Source organism: Barbus barbus (genome assembly GCF_936440315.1).
Source record: "Barbus barbus genome assembly, chromosome: 45".
Taxonomy (NCBI): Eukaryota; Metazoa; Chordata; class Actinopteri; order Cypriniformes; family Cyprinidae; genus Barbus; species Barbus barbus.
The window spans coordinates 17773082-17798554 of NC_136723.1; the positions used below are offsets into that span (position 1 = coordinate 17773082).

Below are 25473 nucleotides of genomic sequence, written 5' to 3' on the forward strand. Positions count from 1 at the left end.
GGCTTTGGAGCTTTGGGTTAGAATTTATATTTTCTCTGGCGCGGGAGGCGGGCGCTCTAACAAGGAGGCTAAAGGCCACGGCCTATAGCGTCAGTCGCCAGAGCGCCTCTTTTTGAGATCAGGAAAGTGAGGTTTACACGCCTACGTCTGTTACATGTGTCTCTGTGTCTCTCCTCATCTCTCTCTCTCTCCCTCTGTCACATAGACACTCACTCACTCTGTCCGGGATGGATATTGCATTTATTTTTAGACACAGTCGGTTTGGCCAGCAAGAAGCTTAGTATACATTATGTGGCTGAGGCAGGCAGCTTTGAGAAGAGGTCGAGAGAGACAGACCTCCACCCTGTTCTACAATTAGCTACTGCTTTAAATGTACCCCACACCTCAATTCTCATTACCATAATGTAAAAATACCACATTCACATGAGTCTGTTGTAAAAAAAAAGAAAAAAGAAGTGAAAACAGTGGTAATAAAAATGCAAAGTATTTATTCTTCATGGTAGTTGTTTTACTGCCTCCAACTACTTACTATATCACAGTGAGTTTGGTTTTATAATAATAATTTCCAAAAACTGCTCATGAGTTACTATATATACTGTAATTTATATAATTTTTATATTATATATATAAATTCATAGTATAATATAGTGTGTGTATCAGAAGTGAGGTGAAATTCATCCTGGAATGAAGAGATAAATATATTATGAATTAGCTAACATCAGTTTAAATTGTATATTCATGCCAATACAATGTGTTATTTTTTTTTATTTATTTTTTTTGTCATGCAGTGTTCTGGGAAAATGGCTTAATGCCTGAATAAAAAAACATTTGTATAAATCTGCTTAAATCTTTCTTAAAATCTGCTTTTTGTGTCTTTTTAATGGAAAGCAGTCTCTATCAGTAATGTAAAGTGCTGTAATAGATGTTACAAGGTGTTAATTCCCATCGGGAGCCTGATTAAAACAATGGATTCATAGTATTAGTTCTGCTTGGGGGGGCACACAATGTTTGTCACTCACATGGCTGCTCCTAGTATCATGGTTATGAGAGTCTGCCCACCATCTGCTGCTGTAAACAATGTTTCCTGGCTCTGCCACCCTCTCTCACACACACACTCACTGCATGCAGAGACAGCGTACAAGGTTCAGCATAGACAGGCCTTTGGGAACATTTGAACTCTGCTCTCAAAATCCATACCCTAAATATCTGCAGAAACACATGATTTACTTCAGGCATAACTTTAAAAATATGAACGAAAGATAACAGTGTTCCTTATTTAAATGCACAAAACCGTTCAAAAGGGTGTTGTTGTTTAAAAAAAAAAAATTGATGCACTAAATTGATCAAAAGTGACAATTAAAACTTTTTACAATGATACAAAAGACTGATATTTTAAATAAGCTCTCTTCTATTTTTGAAAGAATCCTGAAAAAATGTATAACAGTTTCTCAAAAATGGAAACATGGATGATAATAGGAAATTAATTGACACATTAGAATGATTCCTGAAGGATCATGTGACACTGAAGACTTGAGCAATGGATGCTATTTCATAAAACATATATAAAAAAAGACACTTTTAAATTGTAATAATATTTTGCAATTTTACTGTTTAACTATATTTTTGATCAAATAAATGCCAACTTGGTGAGCAAAAGAGACTTCTTTATAAAACATAAAAAATCTTACCATTATTAAAAACAGTGAATAATACACTCTGAAAAAGACCAACGGAAAAAGGTCATTCATAAAATGAGAGCTTTATTGATATCAGATTAAAATATACTGATTCCAAATTTATCTCACACACACTTTTCTTCTTGAAAAAAACAATTTGAAATTATTTAAAAAAAAATGTTGGAATAGGTGGAGCGATCCCACAGAACGATAAATACACAGATGTATGATTGAGTGCTAAAACAATACATGATGACTGATCATAAATACATACTCAAAATAAGACATTATATGTTAACACCCAAAACATCTAAATCAAAGTAAAATCGACTTGTTCTGCACAAGACAATTCAGCTGAACCAACCGACACACAACAATGCATCTAAAGGTCCATTCACACCAAGAACAATAACAATAATGATAACTATATTAGAGTCCACTTTCAAGGATAAGCCAACGCTTAATTTCTGTTCATTATAAGCAAGCACTGCATTAAATGGTTAGTTTACCCAAAAATGAAAATTCTGTCATTAATTACTCACCCTCATGTCGTTCTAAACCCATAACACCTTCGTTCATCTTCTCCCTGAGTTATCGTCTTCTGATATTTTGTAGAGTACCCCAGAATGTAATCAGCACGCGCTGGGGTACTCTCCAAAATGGGGAAAGACGGTAACTCGGGGAGAAGAATTGTTGAATAAGTTATGTTATCACTGTTTTCTTTGCGCACAAACAGTATTCTCGTAGCTTCGTAAAATTACAGTTGAACTCCTGATGTCACATGGACTATTTTACTGATGTCCTTGCTGCGTTTCTGTACCTAATATCCTTGCTATCTATGAGAGGGTCAGAGAGCTCTCAGATTTCATCAAAAATATCTTAATTTGTGTTCCGAAGATGAACGAAGGTCTTGCGAGTTTGGAACGACATGAGGGTGAGTAATTAATGACAGAATTTTTGGGTGAACTCTCTCTTTAATGTTATCTCTCACTTTAAACTTTAATGTTTTTATCGTTCGTCAGCTGAAACAAAAATCATTATTGTTACAGTTGTGGACTATTCTCACAGAATTACAATGATTTTTAAAACTTTATATTTATCATTACTGTTATTGTCTTTGGTGTGAACAGGCCTTAAATCAGGAAATGGAACTCAGTTTGGTCAGCGTAGGTGATGAAAGGGTCTTTGGTTGCACCAAGGCTTTTTATTTACGAGCCCCATCTGGATTACCTCGTTCAACAGCCACATTTACTAGCTGTCGATCACTTTCTTCCCCAAAACACATGGTGATAAAGTCTGGTTTACCACTTGATTTGTGATTTAATGGCGGGAACTAATGAGACCGAAGGGGACATCACGGGCTGTGAGAACTCCTCAGTTCCCTTTCAAAGCTGACAGCTGCTTTTCTGCGGAGAAAGACTTGGCTCTAGCTAATGTACGCAACCTGTGCCCTATAAATGGCATACAAACGGAGATAGATCACAATCTGGAGAGGAAGTGTGCATACAAACCTCTATCAAACGTTGCTACTTCCGCTATACGAGGTCAAAGTAAGACCACTGTGGTTGCTACGGCTTACCATAAACGTAACGTCCCCAAAACGAACAGATCAATAAATACACGTATAAATAAACAACATGCAAGTTACTTTTTTTTAAAGACACAAAAGAAAAGGGAAACAAATGGACGATGCTTCTGTTTGAGTGTGTTTTCGCCTCAGATGAGTTAAAAGGTGCCGTGCTAAATGGGTTCGTCTTTCACCCTTCTTCACCATGGATCCAGCCATTAGTTAAACCTGAGTGTGGGACAAAACTGTGACCGTGGCCAACCCCGAGGAAACCAAATGTCGATTTGTGCCTCAATTTGCACACAGGCACTTCCTTGAATTGAATGGGAAAATTACTCACATAATAGAAACACTTGGTGTCTAGCTGGCACACATTCGTTCATATATACACACAGGAAATGGGTAGCGCTGCTGCTATGAACCTTGCACCCTCACGGGTTAGAGGTGTGTGCCAGGTAGATAGACTTCCAGGGAGGAAGTTACAGCCAGATAATGAAACTAATTATTCATATGCTGCACGTCTCTTTCCAGCGTTATGGGCCGTGGGGAGTACAGGGTTTTCAGTCCCACCCGTTGTCCTTGATCATGTGGGCCAGCTCGATGATGAATTTGCCCTCCTTGTACTTCTGACTGTTTTCGAAGGCATGCTCCTAACGGAAAGAAGAAGAGGGAGGGAGAGAGAAAAAGAGAAACAAATGTGTGGTCACCTCAAAGTCAAGATCTGCTGATCCAAAAATAATGGACAGCTGTTGGGAAGCTTTTCTAGATATGTCAATCAAATTTAAGACCTTTAAATCAATCTATTCTGATATGCTTATTCTTTAAATATAAGTGTGAATGATGTCAATTAGATCATTTATAAATACAGTAACAATGTCTTGAACACACTTCCTATATAATAAATTAACATTCATTTGTAATATTTGTGTGTGTGTGGGGTCAAGATAAAAAGGCTGAAAAGTCATAATCTGCATTATGAAAAACCTTTCAGATGAATCAAATGTCACCATTTTGTTGTTATGTGACAAAAAATATAAAATAGGAAATTATATCTCAGAGTGGATTCCGAAGTCCCTCATTCTGACGTTTCTTAAAAAAAAAAATAAAAAAAAAAAATAAATAATAATATATATATATATATATATATATATATATATATATATATATATATACATACATACATACAGTATATTTAAATAATAACAATAATAATCTTTTTTATATAGATTTCATTTTTATATTTGTAGTAATTTTTTAATATAATATTTTTGTAAATTACGTTTTAATATTATTTAATATTTGTGTTTTACAACCTTTTTAAAAATAAACTATATAGGTATATATTATATTATATTTTAATATTGTATTTTATAATATACATTAGTGTTCAAAAGTTTGTGGTCAGTAAGATTTTTTCATGTTTTTGACAGAAGTTTCTTATGCTCACCAAAGCTGCATTTATTTGATCACGAATATTGAAAAATATTCTTACAACACAATACAAACTGTTTTCTATTTTAATACATTTTAAAATGTAATTTATTCCAGTAACTTTGTATACCATTTCTTATGAATATCGGTGTGGAAAACAATTGTGCTGCTTAATATTTTTGTGGAAACATTGATGATTTTTTTCAGGATTCTTTGATAAACAGAAGTAGAAAAGAACGTTGTTTATTTGAAACAGAAATCTGTTGTAGCATTATAAAATTACAAATTTACATTATAGATTTATCATTTTTTGATCAATTATAATGATAATGCATCCTTGATTAATAAAAGTATTCAAATCTTTTTAAAAATCCTATTGAGCCCACACTTTCAAACAATTATGTAAATGTTGCTTTTTACCATGATGTTTACACCACCTGACTTTAAATATAGAAATACATTTTTTTTTGGAGAGATAAATTATTTTTCATAAGATAAGTTTTCTAAAGTGACAAAAGTTTAACATTTACTGAAGTGCTTTTCACTGATTAGCCATTCAAAGCCAATAGATTGAAATGACTCTTGTCTTGGAAAGCACAAGGTACTCAAAGATTGTCAGCAGAAGATTAGTGACGTGGGAAGCAGCATGAGTGTGTGGAAAAGCCACTTAAAGTTGAGTTGTGTCTCTAGCATGAGTCTTATCCCTCACGTGAGATATGGATGAGTTATATTGACCGGCTGGAGAAAGCTGTCAAAATGTAAGTGTTCTTGTCCAGTGTGAATGATCATGAGTGTATGTTTGAGGTAAGTGGTCTTTGAGTGAGTGTGTGTGTCTGAAACAGAACTTACGTATTTCCAGCCCAGAGTGGTTTTACAGTTTTCACAGTAGATATCAGCCACCGCGTGAAGACCGGTCAGCAGTACCCTCTCCTCTGCCGGCCCGCAGCCTACATTCACCCTGATTGATGAAAAGAGGATGTCAAAATTTGGCATGACCTTTTTGTGTTGGATGGTTAAGACAAACTGCAGGACTTACACTGAGTTGAAGAGGTAGGCCCTGCCTTGACTCCCTTGAAAAGACTGCAAAGGAAATAAAACAGGAAAGATTACATTTCATAATCCCCCAAAAAACCCACATCCTAATTAACACACTGAATTGGCTGACGTGTGTTTTACATATTTACGTCAGAGTAATTCAACATCATTTACTTGTATTGTGACTGCACAATCAGGCAATCTTTTGGAAAAATCAGTTTCCCTTCACTGCTCCATTCATGACCTTGGCAGATAGGATTTCCCAGGCATGATGTGAAACAGGGGCAGGGTCACAATTCTGGGTGTTTGAAAGCAGTTTGACCACATGGGCATGGATCAAAAGATCATTAGGGTGGTTTCATTTTGGCTGTGCTATGCTGGATAGTAATGAAGGCGTTCTTTCTCTATCTTTAAGCCTAAATAATCTACAAGACCAGACAACAATGAGTAAATACTTGAAACACAATACAATAAACAAATTATAAACTTGTTAATTAATTTTCTGTGAATCAGTTCAAAGTTCTAAGAGATGCCATAGGAACATATTAATTAATAACATTTAAATATGTTTTTAAATTGACTGAATACGTGCCATTTTCATGTTTAATGAAGGCAGTTTGTAGAGATTTCAAATACTAGCTATCCAAATGCTTTTTTCCTTTAACAAGTTTTACTACCTGAATGTTAAATCGAAAACACAAGCCTCCTATTGTGCAAAGTCTATTAACCTACTTTTAAACTACTAGAATTATTATGTTCCACTCTGAGCTTTATTTGGTTCAGAAGGTTTCAAACTAATTGAAATCTAATTATCATTTCAACCTCAACTCCACCCCAGAACCGCCTGCAGTGCTCTCGCTCCCCCTGCAACACAAGTAAGCCTCGTCAGGTCGGATACCGCTGGCTTTATTTTGCACAGTACGTGAACAACTAATGAATGAAGCAAAAACAATCTTGTCTAATCTGCACAATCTGTAGACACACACGACGCATCAAAACCCCTGTCTGATACAGTCATGGTATCAGATGACCCAAACCTTGTGGGCAGACTTTAGTGTAGCATTATGGGTATACGTGGGTGTCCTGGATCATCTGCGTATTCTATAGAAATGTAATTACTCGTACTCCTGCAGCACACAAAAGCCCAAACGATGACCTGCTTCCCTTGATCCTTGATTGTGTGATTGTGTCGAGTGCCTTACTGACCCACATTCTGCCCACACACACAATCCATGCATAGATAACTCACACGCACAAAATTCAGATTATGAATTAAAGGTGCTATTAATAATCTTTGACACATATTTCTCCATGCACACACATAATGACACACACCTAATAAAAAGGCCCCATATGATGTTTTAAAGTGTGCCATTGGAAGAGTCTGTGCATATGTAGTACAATTAAAGTGGGATTATATGGTTTCACTAATGAAGTCATAAACTCAGTTTTTATGTATGGGCCTGTTTTTAAAGAACAGAGTTTAAAGTTTACCCAAAATCCACCGAGCAATTTACAATTGCACGGCAAAAAATTTATACACTACACTGTAAAAAATTAACAGAATTTAATGATAAGAGAATGTAAAAATGCTACAGTAAAAACCTGTTAAATGGTTAACGGTAAGTTCCTCTACTATATAAGGTGAAAACTGTATTGGCCATTACATGTAATTTTACGGTAGTATACCATTTTTGGAAGTGAAAAAGAACATATAATTTACAGTGAATAACCGTAAATTCCCAGAATTCCCTGCGTTACATTTCAAATTTGATGTTTTTCTTTGTTGAAAAAAACATCTTTCTTCTTAGTTTTTTCCTTATCAGTTTTGCACATTAGGGTTGTTTGTTACACCTAATGTTAAATTTATGTTTATTGCATTATTTAATTTTCATGTGTGTTACCATGATGGTGTTTAGTGTGTGTGTGTGTGTGTGTGAATGACACTGTGCACCTTCTATATATGTTAATATTTAAAAGCTGCTTGTCATAGGCTTTGGTTCATCATGTGACTTTCTCATCACTACCTGCTTTTGGTGGTTATCAGTGTATTACAAAGGTACAAAACAGATTTCAGTACTTCAATAGGTTGGTATATTAACATTATATCAGTTAATGAAATTATGGTATTTAACTGTAAATTTAAGTTAAAACCGTAAAACCTAAAATGTTGCTACCGTATCTTATACAGTAAAATTGTTTTTTTATTAGAAATACAGTAAAAACATCAATATTATGAAATATTATAACAAATTTAAATTTTGTTTTCTATTTGAATATATTTTAAAATGTAATTTATTGATCTCATAGAATTGATGAATATTTAGAATCATTACTCCAGTCTTCAGTGTCACATGATCCTTCAGAAATCATTCTAATATGCTGATTTGCTGTTCAAGAAACATCTCAAGATTCTTTGATGAGTAGAAAGTTCGAGAGAACAGCAATTACTCGAAATAGAAATCTTTTGATACATTACATAAATGGCTATACTAATGATTCATTTCTAAAAAAATATAAATAAATAAATAAATAAATCTTACTGACCCCAAAAGCTTGAACGATAAACATATAAAATGCAAAATATATAAAAAATGATTATACACTTTTTAACATATTACACAAAAATACTGATTTTGAAAATTACTAGGACTTTTATACAGTGCATGCCATTGTAAAGACTGTAAGTCTACCCCTCACAGCCTCGACTTCATCCAATTCAATATGGTGTCTAACCCGATTAAGATCAGTAATTTAAGATAAAAGAGGCTAAAATAAAAGAGGCTAAAAAAGACATTGCTGATAACCTTTGAGATGAGCTCATCATGGTTGGCCAGGTGCGCTCGGCAGTGAATGCAGCTGTAGGTGCGATGGCAGTTTGGCAGGTAGGCCTGGAAGGTTTTAGAGCGCGTCATGGCGACCGTGGCGGGAGAGACGGCGCGGGGGCGGAGCAGAAAGGGACGGTCAGCCCAGGACGACTCGCAGGAGAAACAGTGGAGCACGCAGGTGAGGGCCGTGGTGAAGCTTCAGAAGAAATGAGAGCACACCTGTGAGGAACACACACATTTTTAGGAAGAGAACTAAACAATGTAAAAATACACTGCAAGTGAAGTGACATACTGCCAAGTATGGTGACCCATACTCGGAACTCGTGCTCTGCATTTAACCCATCCAACGTGCACACACACAGCAGTGAACACACACACACCGTGAACACACACCAGGAGCAGTGGGCAGCCATTTATGCTGCGGCGCCCGGGGAGCAGTTGGGGGTTCGGTGCCTTGCTCAAGGGCACCTCAGTCGTGGTATTGAGGGTGGAGAGAGCGCTGAACATTCACTCCCCCCACCTACAATCCCTGCCGGCCCGAGACTCGAACCCGCAACCTTTGGATTACGAGTCTGACTCTCTAACCATTAGGCCACGACTTCACACCAAGTGAAAAGTGTGGGGTAAGATTTGTTTTAAAGTTAGAAATGAATACTTTTTATTTATTTTTTTAGCAAGGAAGCATTAAATTGATCAACAGTGACAGTTAAGGCATTTATAATGTTATACAAAAGATTTCTATTTCAAATAAATGCTGTTATATATATATATATATATACCAGTTCTGAACTGTAATAATATTTCACAACATTACTGTTTTACCATGCTGTTGGTTCAAAAACATTAAACAATTCCCAATTATTCCAAACTTTTGAACAGCAGTGTAGGTAATTCAGTGTAGGTAAATCATCATATGTATGACACCACTACCATAAGGATATTAACATATGGCACATACATTTACATATAAAAACATAACATATTAAATTTACACATTATAGTCTAAAAATGCAGTTGCAAAAACAGCCAGTTTAACTTTAAGTATCAAAGAGAGAAAATCATAAAAAGTCATGGCCTCTTTAAGACAAGCTTGACATGTTGTAGCTATATAAATGAAAATACAAAGACATAAAGAATGAATAGATATTAAATATTAAAGAATTCTACAGTGTATTCATACATTTTTGGTGCCATAAATGATGCAGATTGATGCGAAATGTTGAAAACCGAGTATACGTCAGCAAGACACACAGACAGTGAACGTCATTCACAGGAACATGGTGCAAATGCAGGCAAATAGGCATGAATCAGAGCGTGTGTGAGCGGTTATCTGTCAGCTAACTGTGATTGTGTGGTCCTGCGTTCTTCCTGCTCTTGGGTTAGAAGGGGGCTGTGCTGTATGAGAGGAGGCTTTTTAATGCAGCGAGCTGGAGACCTGCCAATGACGTGGGCTCAAACACACAGAGACAGCCAGACAACCAAATGCGTCTGATTTCAACGCTCCTCTTTGTTCGATGGATTCATCCCTACTAAAATGTGTTACATTTAAACAAAACAAATCCATACGTTATCACACAAAATATTGCCTGGGATGTAACAGTAGTTCATGTGTTATATTTCAAAGCATGTGACCAAAATTTAGCTTGTTTTTCACGTTTACACAAATGTTCCCTACACTTTCGCTTTTTTTATGGTGCTTTTTGACACTGACAGCCTCTGGTCGCTTTTGTTTTCATTTTATGGAAAAGAGCAGCGTGAACATTATTCTAAACATCTCCTTTTCAGTCATACAGGTTTGGAATGAAAGTTAATGATGATGCATTTGCCATTTTTTGGGTGAACTACCCCTTTAGATCACACAAATTTGTTGTGATTTTCTGAATTCAAATAATAAGTTGGCAATCTGACTTATTGTGTGCCCTCTTTTACGTCATCGTGGCATGTTGGCAGCTTTTTGCCTGTTGAGGCAGCAGCTTTGGACGAGATTTAAGGCAGAACTAATTACTAAAAGAATCCGCAGGCATCTTATTTAATTACCCAGAAGCGCGGACAGCTATTCGTGAGATCGAAAAAGGGCCTTGTGAGTGACATCATCTGATATTTGAATTCCAACCACATCTCTGCAAACCGACATAATTATCACATTAAACAAAAGCATTTGTTGGCTGTTCTGACTCAGCAAAGTCAGCAATAAACCCTGCTGAGGTCATAAAGCACATATTTAGAAAAGAACAAGTGTTTAAATGTTTTTTCCATTGTAGAATAGAAACGGTAACACTTAATAATGTTTCATTTGTTAATACTACATTGGCTTACACAACCTACCAATAAAAAGCAGATTTTTAATTTTAGTTAGTTGATGTTAACTAAGGCATTAACACAAAAAACTGTGTGAGAAAAACTCAAAGAATAAATAATTTTTTTAGATATCACATGAACTCAGCAAATTGAATTAGACAATTCATAAAAGGCTGAAAGTAAGGTTTCCTGGGAAGCTATTTGCGATTCTGTGATTATATTTGCTTTGGCACAGACGTGATCAAACAGGCATTACAAAAATACAGCCGGAGAGTATTCTAGTCACCAGCGTGAGGCTTGAAATTGGACTCTCCTTGGCATAATTAAGCACCATTGTGTTCGCTCTGCCATTAGGAACGCTGTCTAATTTGGCTATAGCAGCATCATTTTCAACATCATTTCCTCATGCAACTTCTAACACAATTATGTAGAACCTACAAAGGACAGATACGTCGCTGGTATAAGGCTAATTGGAGGTAAAATATTTATGGGGAAATTTACTGTACATCACTTGCTCAAGTCCTCTAACCATAATATTGCTTTAGAAGTAATGGTTTAAAGTTAAATGATGGATTTGTTTCTTATAAACACACAGCTTTTCACCGCACCAGATGTTTGATAGACTGGCGATGTGAGGATCACTTGTGGATTATTGTGATGTTTTTATCAGCTCTCATTCTAACAGCACCCATGCTAAATGCCAAATCTATACTGATGGAGAAACTCATCTAAATCTTGTATGGTCTGAGGAGGAGTACATTTTCATAAATTTTTCATTTTTGGGTGAACTATTCCTTTAAATTCTATGGTGGTTAGACCCTGAGTAATACTAACCTAAAGACAGGTAAGACATAATGAAGATTTTTTTGTTGTCTTTCTTTTTTATGCATGCATATATCAAGAAAACTAGCTAAGGTTTCCCCAATAAACATGGAAACACACATGGGCTGTTTTCAACGGCACAATATTGTAAATCAATATCATCTCCATCCCAAAGTATTACACTAACACAAATCAGATAATCCCGTTTTTAATAGAAAATAACTGTTATGTAACAATAACACATGGTGTAGCAGGTACATCAGCACAAAATCTGTTTTTAAAATGGCTTTGTTTGTTTTGCTTGTTAAACTAGAGCATAAAAAAGTCTGGCACATTTTAAGCAGTATGTATGAGGGCATCTAAACAGACAAGGACCCCCAGACAGGTGGTGAATCCCCCCTCATTCCCCCCAGTCCCTCACATAATACACAGCAGGCAGCTCCCATAATAGCCCTCCTTTTTTTGCTGTTCTTTGAAATCTGTCAGCACAAATTAAAAAGCACCTGCTGCGTACGCACATATGCTGTGATATTTAGCTCTTAACTAAATTATTGATTATACATCTGGATTAACACTTTATTTTACAGTGTCCCTGTTAACATAATTACAATACACAAATACAAGAAGCTCTTTAAAAGGATTCATATTGATTAGTAAATGCACACTAAAAATAACATTTTAATATTTTAAAGTTGGGAAAAAATACAATCCTAAAAAACTAAAAATAAATAATAAAATAGCCCACTTCAAGATTTTTTCTTTTTAAAGGTTTGGAAAAAAATTACATTCCTGAAAATAAATAAATAAAATAAAATAAAAAAACTTCAAGAAAAATAAAAAACTTTTTTTTGATCTCAAACAACCTCTAAATTAATATACCGGCTTTTAAAAGTAATCTTTGTGCAATCATCCGTAAGTATAACTTCCTAGTTCATATTCTGATGGCACAAACTGACAGAAATACCCATGAATGTGCAAAGCTACTTAAGGGCAAGAGTGTTGGAAAAGGAGAGGGTCAGATGGACAGACAGAGCGATGGATCCAGGTCAGACGAGTATGTGTGGTTGTCAGTGAACCAGCTTCTATGTAGGCCATAGTAGATGCCACCAGACTGAGAGTGCAGATGGCAGCACCAGCTCAGCACCGCTGGCAATCACATCTTTGAAAACACCCACATCTAAACCAATTCAGAAAAGCCTGTTTAAAATGACAACAAGCCTGAGTGTCACTCATATACGTTGTGATGACAAAACAGTACACAATATCAACACTGCAAAATATTTAATAGCCACACTTTCATTTTAAGTGTTCTAGCCCTCTAAGATCACTTACTTATGCATAGCATGTTTCATAAAAATAAGCAGCAACATGAGCGTATTTATGCAAGTATCAATGAAATATCAATAACATGCCCATGTAAATGATAATTAAATAGTTTGTTATGCAATATGAGTGGCATGAACGCTCTCTCACAATTTTGTAAGTCAATTCCCATGTTCTTTTTCATGCAAAAAAAACATTAAATTAAGGCAGATTAATTTAATTTTTAAAATATTATTACATTTTAAATAATAATAGTTAAATTCATGTAAAAACATCCTGACGACATACAATTTATGTTCATGGCCAATGACTCATGCATAAACAGTTATTATTTTTTCTTCTCCTAATGTCAACATTTGCTGATAGTGGCATATAATCCTACAATAGTCGAGATTTAAAGCACACTTTCGGAAAACAGATGACAATTGTTGACATTTTAACTATGTATATACATTACGTTTTAAACCCAGATTAGCAACTATCATCGGTAGTGAGATCTAATCTAAAACTAAAATATAAAGTTGACAGAATTTACAAGGTTATTTTTAGTAAGCTGTCATATTCTGCACGATACTAAATAACAAACACAATTTTTTTTTTAAAGACGAACTTCCTATAAAAGGTATCACTACATTCTAGATGTTACCTTTGAATGGAAAGGTATCGCGCAGGTCCACCTCTCTCTCTCTTTAAAACTGCAACTTCATGCAAACCAGCAGGCGATCATTCTTCACAACACTTTCCAGGTATCTTCATCAGCCGCGCACCTCCAGACAAGAGCAGCGCTCTGTAAATACAGCACCGTTGCGCATCGGGCCTCGCCACACAAGCTCCCGGTATGATTGACATCCAGGCCAGCAAATAGATGAGACTAAACGGCCTAGCAACAATACGCTGATTGGCCAGCCTAAAACGTGGATGGACCAATGAGCGAGCGCAGAGGATATGCAGGCAAAAAACCAAAACATTTGTTATCTTTGTGATGTGTCAGTTGGATAAGTAATAAAAACTAACAGCGAAAGTAAGTCTTAAATAACTTTAAACTCAGAAAATATTACGTATTTATAAGATATTACAGTTGTCACGTTGTTTTGTCACTTGAGAATGTCAAAGATATACCATGTCATAATTACTTTAGACATATAACATAACTAAATAGCGCCTCTCTGTCGTGTTTTTAATAGCTATTTTATGTAAAAACCATAACAAACCTTAATAGACTGATATCTAAAACCACAACCGTAACAGATTGAAATTTTAACATTCTAAGGAACAAGTGTTTTATAAGATCTCATTTTATTTACTCAGGTAAAAATAATTCATAACATCAACCTCAAAAGTCCACAGCAAACAGAAAAGCAGAGTGGACACTATTTGCATACACATTTAATAAGTAAATTCAGTTTAAAATAATATTATAGTTTTATGATGACATTGTCTTTTTTTTTCTCACTGCAGGTATTTATTTACTGTAAACACAACATTCATTAGTTTGATTGCTTGTATTTACAGCCACAATTATTTCTAGAATTTGGTTAATAAAAGAACCGGCACAGAAAAGAAGCATGGAGACACCAAATGTCCTTGTCCTACAGATATCCCAACAGCGCTTTTAAGTGCAGAGGGTTTTTTGTTACTGTGGAGTTGAACTAGTCGTGTTGGCACGCAGAATGCCTCTCAGCACCCTGAAGTTTGCCAATGGCTGGTTCTCCTTCGGAGGGTAGCATGGTCCACTGTCTGTCACGTAGGCATAAGGGAAGCGTAACACCCAGAGTCCATCAGGGGGCAGCACAACCTCAGGCTGCTCCGGATGGAAGATAGGACAGGGAGGGGGACCCAGCTGGACCTATGAGAGAAGAGAAGCACAGAACAGTATACTTCAATGGAGAAAATATGGGTGGTAATAATTGTCAATACTTCAATTTGAGAATGAAATGTACAGATTTTTCACTTTCTAACATATTGTACCTGTGGGTTTAGGACAATCTCAAGAGGAGCATCAGGGACGACGACGAATAGACGAGCAAGTTGAGCATAGTGTGGCTTTATCCCTCGTCCTTGAGCTGGGGAGGGAATGTATAAAGGCATATCAGAATTCAAGCATCTGGTTGCAGGTTCCTTTGGTCCGCCTTGCCCAAGCACTTTGACTATTTTATCAGGGCCAGAACTAAGGAAGCGGCGCCCTCTGCTGTCCTCATACTCAAAACCAACGAAAGCACGAGCTACATCATCTCGTCTGCGCCCTCGTCCGATTCCTCCAGCACTGCCTCGCTTTCCAGCGGATGCTTTATTCGGTGCTGGCCAGGAGGCTGGGCCTCCGTCCAGAGGCTCAAGTGATCCTACATCTTCCTCCGATCGGCTCCGAATGACAACATCCCAGGGCAAGAGGAAAGCGGAGCCTGGGAGGAACCCAGGTTGCTCTAAACCAGCGAGGCTGTTGTAGGCCTTAGCTGAACAAAGTTTAACAAGAGACCAACTCGAGAACTTGGGTAACAGTCCCTTCGGGCATCCAGAATGAAGCATGCCGGGGAGATACTCCACTGTGGAGGGCTGTCTGTCCACCAAGCTTGACCTCTTCTCTTGTCCTTCTGCTCCATCACCATATGTTCCAAGGCTGTCAGTTGACTGGCCCAAGCTAAGAGCGAGACTCAGACTTGTGCTATCACCAGGTGTGTGAGTGCTAGTCTCTTTCTCCTTTAGACGATCAGCTTCTCCTGTTGGAGGTACCTCTCCAGGTCTGGGCACCTCATCACTGGCAGGAGCAGGGTCGGGTGTGCTGGCTTGAAACACTGGGAAATTGATCCTCTCCAACTTCCCACAGCATTTCTCCTCAAGCATCTGAGAATAAAAGACAGAACGATGAAGAATAGATTTAAAGCTTATGTAGTTAATATTTACGGTAGAAGAACTTGACTGCTACTGACTTGATAGAAGTCATAGTTGGCAGCCTGGATGTCAAATGGATCTTCTCTTGGAGACTGCTTCCTACCACAGTTACAGGAACCTGTAGAGCGGCCTCTACTATTGTGGTACAGAATAGGTGGGTTGTGGTCCATTTCTGGCTTCTCTCCTGCAATGTGAAGAAAAGTAGTAACTGATAGAAGTATGTTCTACAAAATGCCAAGGAAAATAATTTTGACTCTTCACAATAGCTGTTTCCATCACCCTGTTTTTATGCGCCTTTTGACGCATCACATCACAAACGAGTGATGGAAATACCAAATTTAGTGAAAAAAATCCACTAATTCTCAAAAACGTTTTTACGCTCACTTGAGGAGCATCTGAAATGTTGGATAGTCATTCTTAAATGCCTGAGCAAAGTTTGTCATTAAAGTATTTCTGTAAAATTGCTTTCCAGAACTGTCTTATATGACTGACTTCCATTATAAATGGGACTTTTTGCATCGGAGATACACATTTTTATCAGTACTTGCATTACCTGGGAGTCAAACCCACAACCTTGGCATCACTAACGCAATGATCTAGCTACAGGAACACTGTTTACCTTGAAACACTCTTTTATTATGAACTTAATATGAACAATGTTAGACTAATACAAACAATCTGTATTGTATAAAGTGCTACTTGACTAACAGTATGAAACAAGCATTTAGGAATAAACATTCAAGTTTATTTATTTATTGATTATTAAACATGGTATATAATGCAGATTTGTAAAGTAGAAAATCATTGGAAGGTACAAGGGGTCATCAGTCTAAATAAAAAAAGATCTTTCTCTACTTTAAAGAACTCAAGAGTATGGTGCCAGCAACACCAAGGTAATGGGTTCGATTCTCAGGGAATACATGGATCTTTACCAGGCTTTGGCAGCAGATGAAACTTATGCACGCAGTGCTGATCCGTAAGGCTGCGCTCCTCACAGAGCTGATGCCCGTTACTCCAGAACTTGTAGCAATCCTCATGGAGTTGTAAGGTGTACCTTTGAAAGGCGACTCCCCTCGCGTGCTGGCTGTACACTCGCAGTGCCTGCACCAGTTGATTCTTGTGCACTGTGGTAGTGTAATTATGGGGAAGGTTTGACTGGTACGCACTGTGAGCCAGTGGCAAGGCTTTCTGACACCTGTTTTCCGAGAACTTTACATCTGCGTCAAGGAACCCCTCCAGCACTTTGAGCTGACCCTGCACCTTGAGGGAGATCTCGGCTGCGTCATCCTCACCATTCTCTATCATGACCTGATACAGTCTGGATGCAACATGTACCCATTTGGAATAAGTAGGCAACTCGAAGTGTGATGGCTGCGGATTGCGACCTACACTGTCATCAAAACCTTTCTTGGTCAATACGAGTTCGACATGCTGCCAAAGGAACTCTTTTAACGTGCAGTCCACCAACTGCCCTCCTGAAGAAAGACTGCTTTCTACATTGAAAGAGGGTTGTCTATTGGAGTACCTCATCTGTTGGTACCGCCTTTGCCTGGGCACAGGCATGCCTCCTTCACTTTCTCGAAGGACACAGTTGGACCGCAGGTGCCCCAGAAGAGAGCCAATGGGGTCCTCATCTGGTCCTGGCACTACATATACAAAAGCTTGATTGGCAGGCACTGTAAAGAGACAATTACTACTCTGGTTGGTCAATACACGACTTTTCCTGAATATCCTATATATCTGATCTTCCAGAGCATGCTGCAGTCGCCTTCTAGGGGAGTGTTTTTTGGGCTTATCCCCTCCAGAACCATCAGTCCCATTCCCTCCCGTGCCAGAGGAGGTCACTCTGAGCGCTCCGTTCATCTGGAACACGAAGAGCAAACGTGGAGGACAAGGCCGACAGTTTAACTTCCATTCTTTAGACGCTGACGAATCTTTAATCGCGGCGCGCAACAGTGGAAGCGCTTTCTGACGTAGCGCGTCCAAAGCGCGAAACATTCTATCGTAAGTGACGTCGAACGAACATGTGGGATGAACCAGCAGAAGAACATGGCACAGCGAGAAGAGATACAGCAGCTGCAAACAGTGATCTTTCTCTGCTGCTTTCCAAAACTCATGCGCTTCTGCATGACCCAAACCCGCCGTCAATGACTCGCACGCGCGAATAAGCTGGCGGTTGTCAAAAACAGATGTTAATACGAGATACAGCACGCGGTTCTCTTGATTATAATACGCACGAATCGATGTTCCCCCGCTCGAGCTGTCAGTTTTGTCGCTCCCAAAGACAGAGAAGACGTGTTTATCCGCTAAGGTGTTTATGAGAGAGTCTTTGACTGATCCCGGTTGCATTGCGCTTTTCCCAAATATGCCCAATACGCAAACGCCCTCATCTTTGTCCACGGTGTCTTCTATCACTTCTGATTTTAACAGTGCTCCGATATTCACGGGCACCGCCATTTTTGCTGAACAGAAACAAAGGGGCGGGGCTTTAATGATCACATTTCTCTGAGCACAAGAGTCCGGGTGGATACATAAATCTTCAAGTTAATGTCCGGACAAAAAGCACGCAAAATGTAATATGTAAAGAGTTATTGCTTTAGAAATATGAAGAGGGTTATTATTGTTAACTAAACCTAAAACTATGAAAAAAACGATTAAAATAATAAAACAAAATAAAATATAAAAATTTGATAACACAAAGGAAAATTAGAATTGTTGCCTTCTAAAATAAGATTTAGTTGAAATATTAGAAGTACTAAAACATTACATAAAGCTGAATAGAAATATAAAAACGTACAAATAAATGCACATAAAATTACTACAACTAAAATTAAGAGGAAAGCTGAAAATATACAAATACAAGCAATTTGGATAAATATTATAATATATAAATCTTAAAGGTAAATCAGAAATGTTACCTTTGCAATAGGTAGTTGCAATAAGTTTAAGTTGTGGAAGTATTAAAACGACAAAAAAAATAAAAGCTAAATAAAATTACAAAAAAAAAGCTAATAAAAATTACAAAAGCACATCAAATTACTAAAACTTGAACTAGAATGTATTAAATTATTTAATGGTAATAATAATAATATAGTGCTGTCAAATGATTAATCGCATCCAAAATAAGTTTTTGTTTACATAATATATGTGTGTATACTGTGTATATGTAAATACTAACACATGCATGTATATATTTAAGAAAAATATGTTAATATATTAAGTATTTATAGATTATATAAAATATAAATATATACTGTATGTGTACTTATACATAATAAATATAAATAGTACACATACAAATATTATGTAAACGAAAACTTTTATTTTATCGCAATTAATAATTTGACAGCACTAAAATAATACTAAAACAACAATGTACATTTTATAAGCCAGAAATTAAACCTTTACTTTATCTTTATTTAAATGCACTGCAAATAAAAATAAAAAAAACACATACAAATTTTCTGTAAATACAATATTTATTAAATGGTTTTTATTAGCTGCAATATTTTTTGCATACAAATAAAAGTGGCTTTAGAGAAATATTGCAAAAGACCCTTAAAATGAAACGGACATTTAAAAAAAAAAAAACATGTAACATGTAATTGGGTGGTACACCTCAAGCCCACCAGTAAACATACAGTAAAACAAAGACATAAAACTTCCCGAGTCTCACAATAACAGGGCTGGTTATATCAAGCTGCGCTTCACGTTTTACCACACACACATATAAGATATCAATGGCGTATTGAATTTACAGATCAATAACTGACTTATCTCACACCTGTACAGACTTCAATACAGTACTATATTTTAAAGCCGAGTTAGTTCGCACATTCCACAGTCATATTCAGTAACAGTGACACTGAACCGCATGTTCAATTATGTAGTTCTACTAATTATACAATTAAACATATCTAAAAACATGCTCAAGCTGATGTGCATTTAATTTTCATACAGTGTGCATTTGCTTGTGAGCATGTTTTGAAAAGGGGGTTCTGATATAAAAGCAGCAAGAAGCACATTTCACATGTATATAAAATAACATAGGACCAAGTAACATCAAATACTGTCCTGTCACTAAAATAGTTATTGTAGTAACATGACAGTATGAGAACCAAAGCTATTAGCACAGTCACCGTACACAAGTAAAAACAAGCCAAAAAGAAAAACAACACAAGACTGGCCATGCAATAAAAATAGAAGTCAATTTCTTTGTTTAGACAGCCTTGAGTGGTGATAGTCCTTTTGTTAAAGCACTCTGTAAAGAACAAAAAAATGAAATAAATAATTCTCATAAATTCATGATTTATAATTTTATATTGTTAAATATAATTATCTTTTGAAAAAAATGAAACTAGCAATCTCAAAGAGAAACTTAAAAGAATAAATTCTGTGATTATTTATGGAATAAAGCGGTTTACATACCAGGTACTGGTTTCCTAACCCTCTGGTCATGCTTGCATCCAGGCTTGAATCCATCACATCATTCTCTTTGTTACATAGTGGTGTGCCACCAGGACTCCTAAGAATATAACAAATGAATAGTATTTAGCTCGATGTGATGTCTGAGGTTTTAGGCATGCCTTGGCTTTGTATTTCAACAACACAAAGTAAAAGTGATCTTGCCTCATTAAGTTGACTTTTCGAAGCTGTACCCGAAGATTCATGGGATTTTTGGTTGGTGTCCTACAGACAGTCCTACAGAGAAGAGCACAAATGATGCAAAAACGAATGCATTGCCTTGAAGAAAATAAATACATTTATTTATGCAGAATTTTACCTGCCAAGGCTTGATCTAGACTTCAAGGGGAGGTCAGAATTAGAGCGTCGTAAACGGACTTTCTGCAAGTCTGCAAGTGTGACCAGTGGTGATCTTCTTCTCTCTGGAGACACCTGTGAATGAATGTGCCATCATAAATACCGACTCAATGCAGAATTCAATGGAAAACTGATGACACAATCTTTCACTCACCTGAGTTTTTTGACCTACAGTCACTTTCCTTAATCGTACTGCTTGAAGATCTCGAAGACTCACAGCAGCAGGGGCATTTTGCTTCTCCTGTTAGGAAAATTAGTGCAAAACCTAAAATAGAGCAAACCTTCATAACTTGTTTTCTCAACAAGCAAAGTGAAGTGAATCACCTTCAGAGAGCTAGTTTGTGCAGGTTTTGGGGGAAGTGAGGCCACCTTCGGAGCAAATGTCAACAGAATTTGAGGAGGAGGAAGAGGCGGCGGCGGAGGAGGAGGTGGTGGTGGCGGAGGTGGAGAATGCTGAACACCATCAGGCATTTCACATTGACCGCCTACAGTCTTGGCTTCTCGATACAGCTATCAGGTAATATTTTATACACATTACAAGCACTGGAATTTTGAAAATAATTAAAGAAAATCCTTTTCAGTACAGCTGAAAAGTTCCAACCTTCAAAGTGGAATGCAATAGTGCCATTTCCCTTTGCAGCTCCTCTACTTTTTGGTGAAGGGACTCCACTCTTTCTGAATAGCCTCTCCAGAAAAAGACGACGTTCAGGAGACCAGAACAGATCTAAAAAATAAGCAGGTCAGACACTGAAAAGCTCTTTTGAACTCTAATAAATGAAAAAAGAAAAACGTACTTGATTAATTGTCTTTCTGCATTTTTGCATTACACTTCCAACCGCAGAAAACAGAGCTCCAATACTTAGTGAAGACAGCTGTTTAGTGGCTTGAACACTTGTCTCCTCCATAGTGTCCACCTTTGATTTGTTGTCTGGACTGGGTGAAAGTATTACCAGAAAGTAAAGTAAGTATATATAGATAACATTTAGCTCATAAGCCTTTTATTTTCAAAGTCTTACAGGGATAGTTTACCCATATTTTGTGAAATACCTTATTTTTTTATAATACAATGGAAGTCAATAGGCACCAAAACTGTTTGGCCACCAACATTATTCTTCTTTTCTGTTTTACAGATCAGCAGTCACACAGATTTGGAACAACATGAGCGTGAGTAAATGGTGAAAGAATTGTCATTTTGAGTTAACTATTCCTTTAAGTCTTAAAAATTAAGATAAAAAGTGTTAGCGGTTTTTTATATACAGATATTAGTACAGCAAATTAAGTTATTATTTTGTCTTGTGGAATACATGTAGATATCTAGCATATTTGATCATAACACATAAATATATACATGGCATGTACATGATAAGTGGTACAACAATCCTAAACTATACTGTAAGTGTATATGAAAGCACTGTATACAGGGGTTGTTTTTGTAGATGCATAGGTAATTCAGTTGCTCACACAGGGGCCGTTGGTAAGGCAGGAGTCCCAAGTGGCTTCTTGCTCTTTATGGCCCAGCGTCGACTGCTGCCATTTCTCTTCCTCCGCCGCCGAAAGGCACTGCAGAGGCCCTGGAAAGGAATTACACATCGTTTAATAATTCATGATTTACCGATTTACAGAGCTGATAGTAAAAACATACCCCGAATCCACGCATATCCAGAGTTGCTGAACGCTGTATGTCTGATTTTGAAAATAGTTCCTTATTATTTACCCTCCAATAGGATCGCAGCTGAAGTGCGATGGGGCGGGTTCTAACTTTTGATTGGTTAAGGAAAACGGAAAGGGTTTGCATCTGGAGCGGAACGCTTTCAACCAATCACAGCGGTTTGTCTGTTACCATAGCAGGAGTGTAAACATAGAGCATGCTTTTTAATCAACAGTAACAGTGAATTTGTCTAGTTAGGTTTAATAAACATTTCGAGCAGTAATATTTCAAAACGCTAAGTTAAATTAAGTATCAAGCTAAGACGCGACAGGTAGTCATTTTTAGTCAAATGTAGGTCTGTATATTTTTTGTTTAGAGACATATAGCAGCATTTTCTGTGCTCAAGCTGTTACTAATGGCTGGAAAAGTCCTCTGTGAGGCAACAAAACTGTACAACATCCTAAATCAATACACTCATCTACCAAGGCTAGCAGACAGCAACTATCTTTGTTTGATTGGTAAGCATGAGTTATTCCATACTGAAATACCGTACATTGAACGTACTAATTCAAACACCAGCAAATGAAAGTGAAAGTATAATAATGATAATAATAGTCTTATTTCTTCAGATGCCCGTGCAGCAGAGTCATATAAATTCAGCCATATCATTACTGCCAGAAATGCTAAATGGGTATGTTTCAGTTTTATGTTTTTTTCTCCTCCTGTTTTGCTACATTGTAGAATATCAAAGCACCACTGGTCATGTTTTTGCTTGCTTTTCGAAGGATTCTGATGGGAAGTTTATTATGCCCTTGGATACATAATTGTTTATGACAGTAGTACACATTCACTGTCAGATTCAGGTAAGACACTACCTTTTCTAACATGTTATGAAGTCTGCTAAAAATGTAACGTTACACCTTTACATTTAAGATCCACTGACATCCCTCGCTCCCGTTTGAAAACCAAGGGTGACAGAGCCTTTTCAGTCAATGCCGTTCGTCTATGGAACCAATTGCCTCTAGAATGCCGCCTTGCACCTTCCATTACCAGTTTTAAATCAAGATTGAAAACATATATTTTCCTTAGCATTTTAATTTCAATTTATTTATGTTTTATTGGATGTCTTGTTTGCTTCTTTTCTGTTTTCTTTTCTCATTTAAATTTATGTTACATTGTTAAGCACTTTGGATAGCTTTGCTATGTTTAAATGTGCTATATAAATACAGTTTACTTACTTACGCACTTACCTCTGAAAACATCCTAACTGTATGTTTTTCTTATAGGTCCAGCTATAGTCTGTGCAGACAGCATAGAATAATCTTTACAGCATAGCAAAAGATTCTTTACAGTATTAGGGTATTATTCTTAATAGATAATAAATTGTTTGATTTTAATTTTTTTTGCTGTTTGTAAACAAATTTAATGATCATAAATACTTATATTAATAGGAATTGGAGAGCTTGAATCCCTATCCGGTGGAAATCTTTATATGGGTGATTACAGGCAGGCCACAAACCTTCAAATCCTTAAAGATCTGAAGCTGAATGCACTTGTCAATGTCTCTGATGATGAATGCAGTCTTGTGTGAGCCATTTCATATATATTCATATATGTGTAATATCTGGGTTTTTTAATTTAATTTAATTTAATTTCAGACTTAGTATGGCCTGAAAACCCAAATTAATCTATGAATTGAACTTTGCAAACTTGGTTTAAAAAGGCAAACTGCACTGTCTTACACATCCGGATTGCAGATTCTGCAGAGGCAGATTTGATCACTTCATTCGAGAGAATATGCGTTTTTATTGGTAAGTACAGGGAGATTTTTTTTCATCCAGTTGATGAACAATAAATCAAATATATATATATATATATATATATATATATATATATATATATATATATAAAAATCTGATGTTTAGTTATGACTGTTGGTGTTTTAAACATTTCAGGTTCACATCTCGATAACTTTTCTTCTGTTTTGATGTTCTCTACTCTTGGAGTAAGCCAATGCTGTGCTGTAACAATGGCATATATTATGTATCATCTCAAATACACACTAAAGGTAATGTTTTTACTTTTTGCATTGATGTTACTGACAGATGCTTTTTTAATATTTCTCACCTGTCATTTCTGAATATTATAGGAGGCATGGAATCATATTCAGCAGTGCAAAGCCAACATGAGGCCAAATCGAGGATTTGTTCAGCAACTTTCTGACTGGGAACGTCAGACTCTTGAGAAGAGAGTGACAGATATATTAGAACCCAACTACTGACAATAACAACATTTAACAGAAACATCATGTGCACATTCATATTCAGTGACTTTCTACAGTCACTGATGATACAGAATCATATATTTTTATTTAATGTTAATATATCAATTAAAATAATATTTAAAAACAATAAACTACTTCCCGTAAACACACTATAGGCAATATTAGAATGTACAAAATACTTTTTTCATCCACTTTACTGTTGCTTTAACACACACACACACACACAATGTGTTGGAAATTTAATAAACCTTTTTAAAATTCGCTGCTGAATCATCATTCCTATGACATAATATGAGGTTCTGTCTACAATTTCAACACTGACCCTGAACTCTAGTTATTCACAGTTGGTATATTCCCTCTCCCTCTTTATGGGTGTCTGTGGGAAGTTTTTTTGTATTTTTAATTTTTTCATTGCAAGTATAAAGAATTAAATATAACATTGGATGACATTACAAATACAGAAATAATATAGGAAGACAATAAATAAAAAATGCGTCTGTGGGAAGTTTTTTTTTAAATTAATTAATTTAATTTTTTTATTATGCCTTACATCAGAACAATACAACGAGAAACATTCAAGTATAAAAGAAACATAGAAAAAGATGAACAACATTAATATAATGAAACAGTGCCAGAGGACAGTAACAAAATATAATAGACAAATAAATAAATAAAATTACAAACCTTTTTTTGGGGGGGGGGGGGCCTCACTTCATACAATAGCATACCTGCTTACAATATTATGAGTTCTAATAGCCTTTTTATTTGTGCAATTACACAGGACTTTACAATATAGCTTGAAATCGTTTATAAAATGAGAAAAGTTTGGTCTGGAGCCTGACCACTTCATTTTA

The 25473-nt window shown here is 36.4% G+C and overlaps 3 protein-coding genes, 1 long non-coding RNA gene and 1 pseudogene across 6 annotated transcripts; 2 read left to right on the forward strand and 3 right to left on the reverse strand.

The window, feature by feature from the left end:
* Window positions 1-1745: 1745 nt before the first annotated feature.
* On the reverse strand, window positions 1746-13813 carry LOC306864476 (protein yippee-like 1). Of its 2 annotated transcripts, XR_013783792.1 has the most exons (6): window positions 13627-13777; window positions 8517-8756; window positions 5711-5754; window positions 5524-5632; window positions 2668-3893; window positions 1746-2219 (listed from the first exon to the last, which is right to left on the reverse strand). XR_013783792.1 is itself a non-coding variant. In XM_079408505.1 (5 exons), the coding sequence occupies exons 2-5, from the start codon at window positions 8622-8624 to the stop codon at window positions 3804-3806; spliced, it is 351 nt and encodes a 116-aa protein (XP_079264631.1). In that variant the 5' UTR covers window positions 8625-8756; window positions 13627-13813; the 3' UTR covers window positions 1746-3803. The 2 variants fall into 2 exon arrangements, 1 of the variants encoding a protein (XP_079264631.1); XM_079408505.1 differs by having other exon boundaries at window positions 1746-3893; window positions 13627-13813.
* A 99-nt stretch (window positions 13814-13912) lies between these two features.
* Window positions 13913-18510, forward strand: LOC306864354. The gene is made up of 3 exons (XR_013783773.1): window positions 13913-14001; window positions 14439-14880; window positions 14961-18510. It is a non-coding gene; the product is annotated as an uncharacterized lncRNA (long non-coding RNA).
* Window positions 14263-18504, reverse strand: LOC306864353 (nonsense-mediated mRNA decay factor SMG8-like). Its single transcript, XM_079408338.1, has 4 exons — window positions 16799-18504; window positions 15905-16050; window positions 14949-15818; window positions 14263-14826 (listed from the first exon to the last, which is right to left on the reverse strand). Exons 1-4 carry the CDS (start codon window positions 18321-18323, stop codon window positions 14614-14616), a joined length of 2754 nt encoding a protein of 917 aa, XP_079264464.1. The 5' UTR covers window positions 18324-18504; the 3' UTR covers window positions 14263-14613.
* A 755-nt stretch (window positions 18511-19265) lies between the features above and the next one.
* Window positions 19266-22592, reverse strand: LOC306864355 (proline-rich protein 11-like). The gene is made up of 10 exons (XM_079408339.1): window positions 22330-22592; window positions 22149-22258; window positions 21482-21620; window positions 21289-21411; window positions 21012-21197; window positions 20842-20928; window positions 20650-20762; window positions 20496-20567; window positions 20295-20391; window positions 19266-20127 (listed from the first exon to the last, which is right to left on the reverse strand). Exons 1-10 carry the CDS (start codon window positions 22480-22482, stop codon window positions 20086-20088), a joined length of 1122 nt encoding a protein of 373 aa, XP_079264465.1. The 5' UTR covers window positions 22483-22592; the 3' UTR covers window positions 19266-20085.
* Window positions 22593-22728: 136 nt separating this feature from the next.
* On the forward strand, window positions 22729-24715 carry LOC306864356 (serine/threonine/tyrosine-interacting-like protein 1; annotated as a pseudogene). Its single transcript, XR_013786100.1, has 8 exons — window positions 22729-22853; window positions 22965-23026; window positions 23121-23198; window positions 23622-23694; window positions 23787-23922; window positions 24049-24146; window positions 24291-24403; window positions 24485-24715. The product of XR_013786100.1 is annotated as a serine/threonine/tyrosine-interacting-like protein 1 (transcript).
* Window positions 24716-25473: the final 758 nt, after the last annotated feature.

Coding starts and splice junctions, on each gene's coding strand:
- LOC306864353 (XM_079408338.1), bottom strand. CDS start 18,323: ATGGCGGTGCCCGTGAATATCGGAGCACTGTTAAAATCAGAAGTGATA. Junction 16,051..16,798: donor TCATCTGCTGCCAAAGCCTG/GTAAAGATCCAT, acceptor TTCACATTGCAG/GAGAGAAGCCAGAAATGGAC. Junction 14,827..14,948: donor AGATTGTCCTAAACCCACAG/GTACAATATGTT, acceptor CTTCTCTCATAG/GTCCAGCTGGGTCCCCCTCC.
- LOC306864355 (XM_079408339.1), bottom strand. CDS start 22,482: ATGCAAACCCTTTCCGTTTTCCTTAACCAATCAAAAGTTAGAACCCGC. Junction 21,198..21,288: donor TATTGCATTCCACTTTGAAG/GTTGGAACTTTT, acceptor ATTACCTGATAG/CTGTATCGAGAAGCCAAGAC. Junction 20,929..21,011: donor CACAAACTAGCTCTCTGAAG/GTGATTCACTTC, acceptor TTTTCCTAACAG/GAGAAGCAAAATGCCCCTGC.
- LOC306864476 (XM_079408505.1), bottom strand. CDS start 8,624: ATGACGCGCTCTAAAACCTTCCAGGCCTACCTGCCAAACTGCCATCGC. Junction 5,755..8,516: donor ATGATGAGCTCATCTCAAAG/GTTATCAGCAAT, acceptor TTTCCTTTGCAG/TCTTTTCAAGGGAGTCAAGG. Junction 5,633..5,710: donor GCCTACCTCTTCAACTCAGT/GTAAGTCCTGCA, acceptor TTCATCAATCAG/GGTGAATGTAGGCTGCGGGC.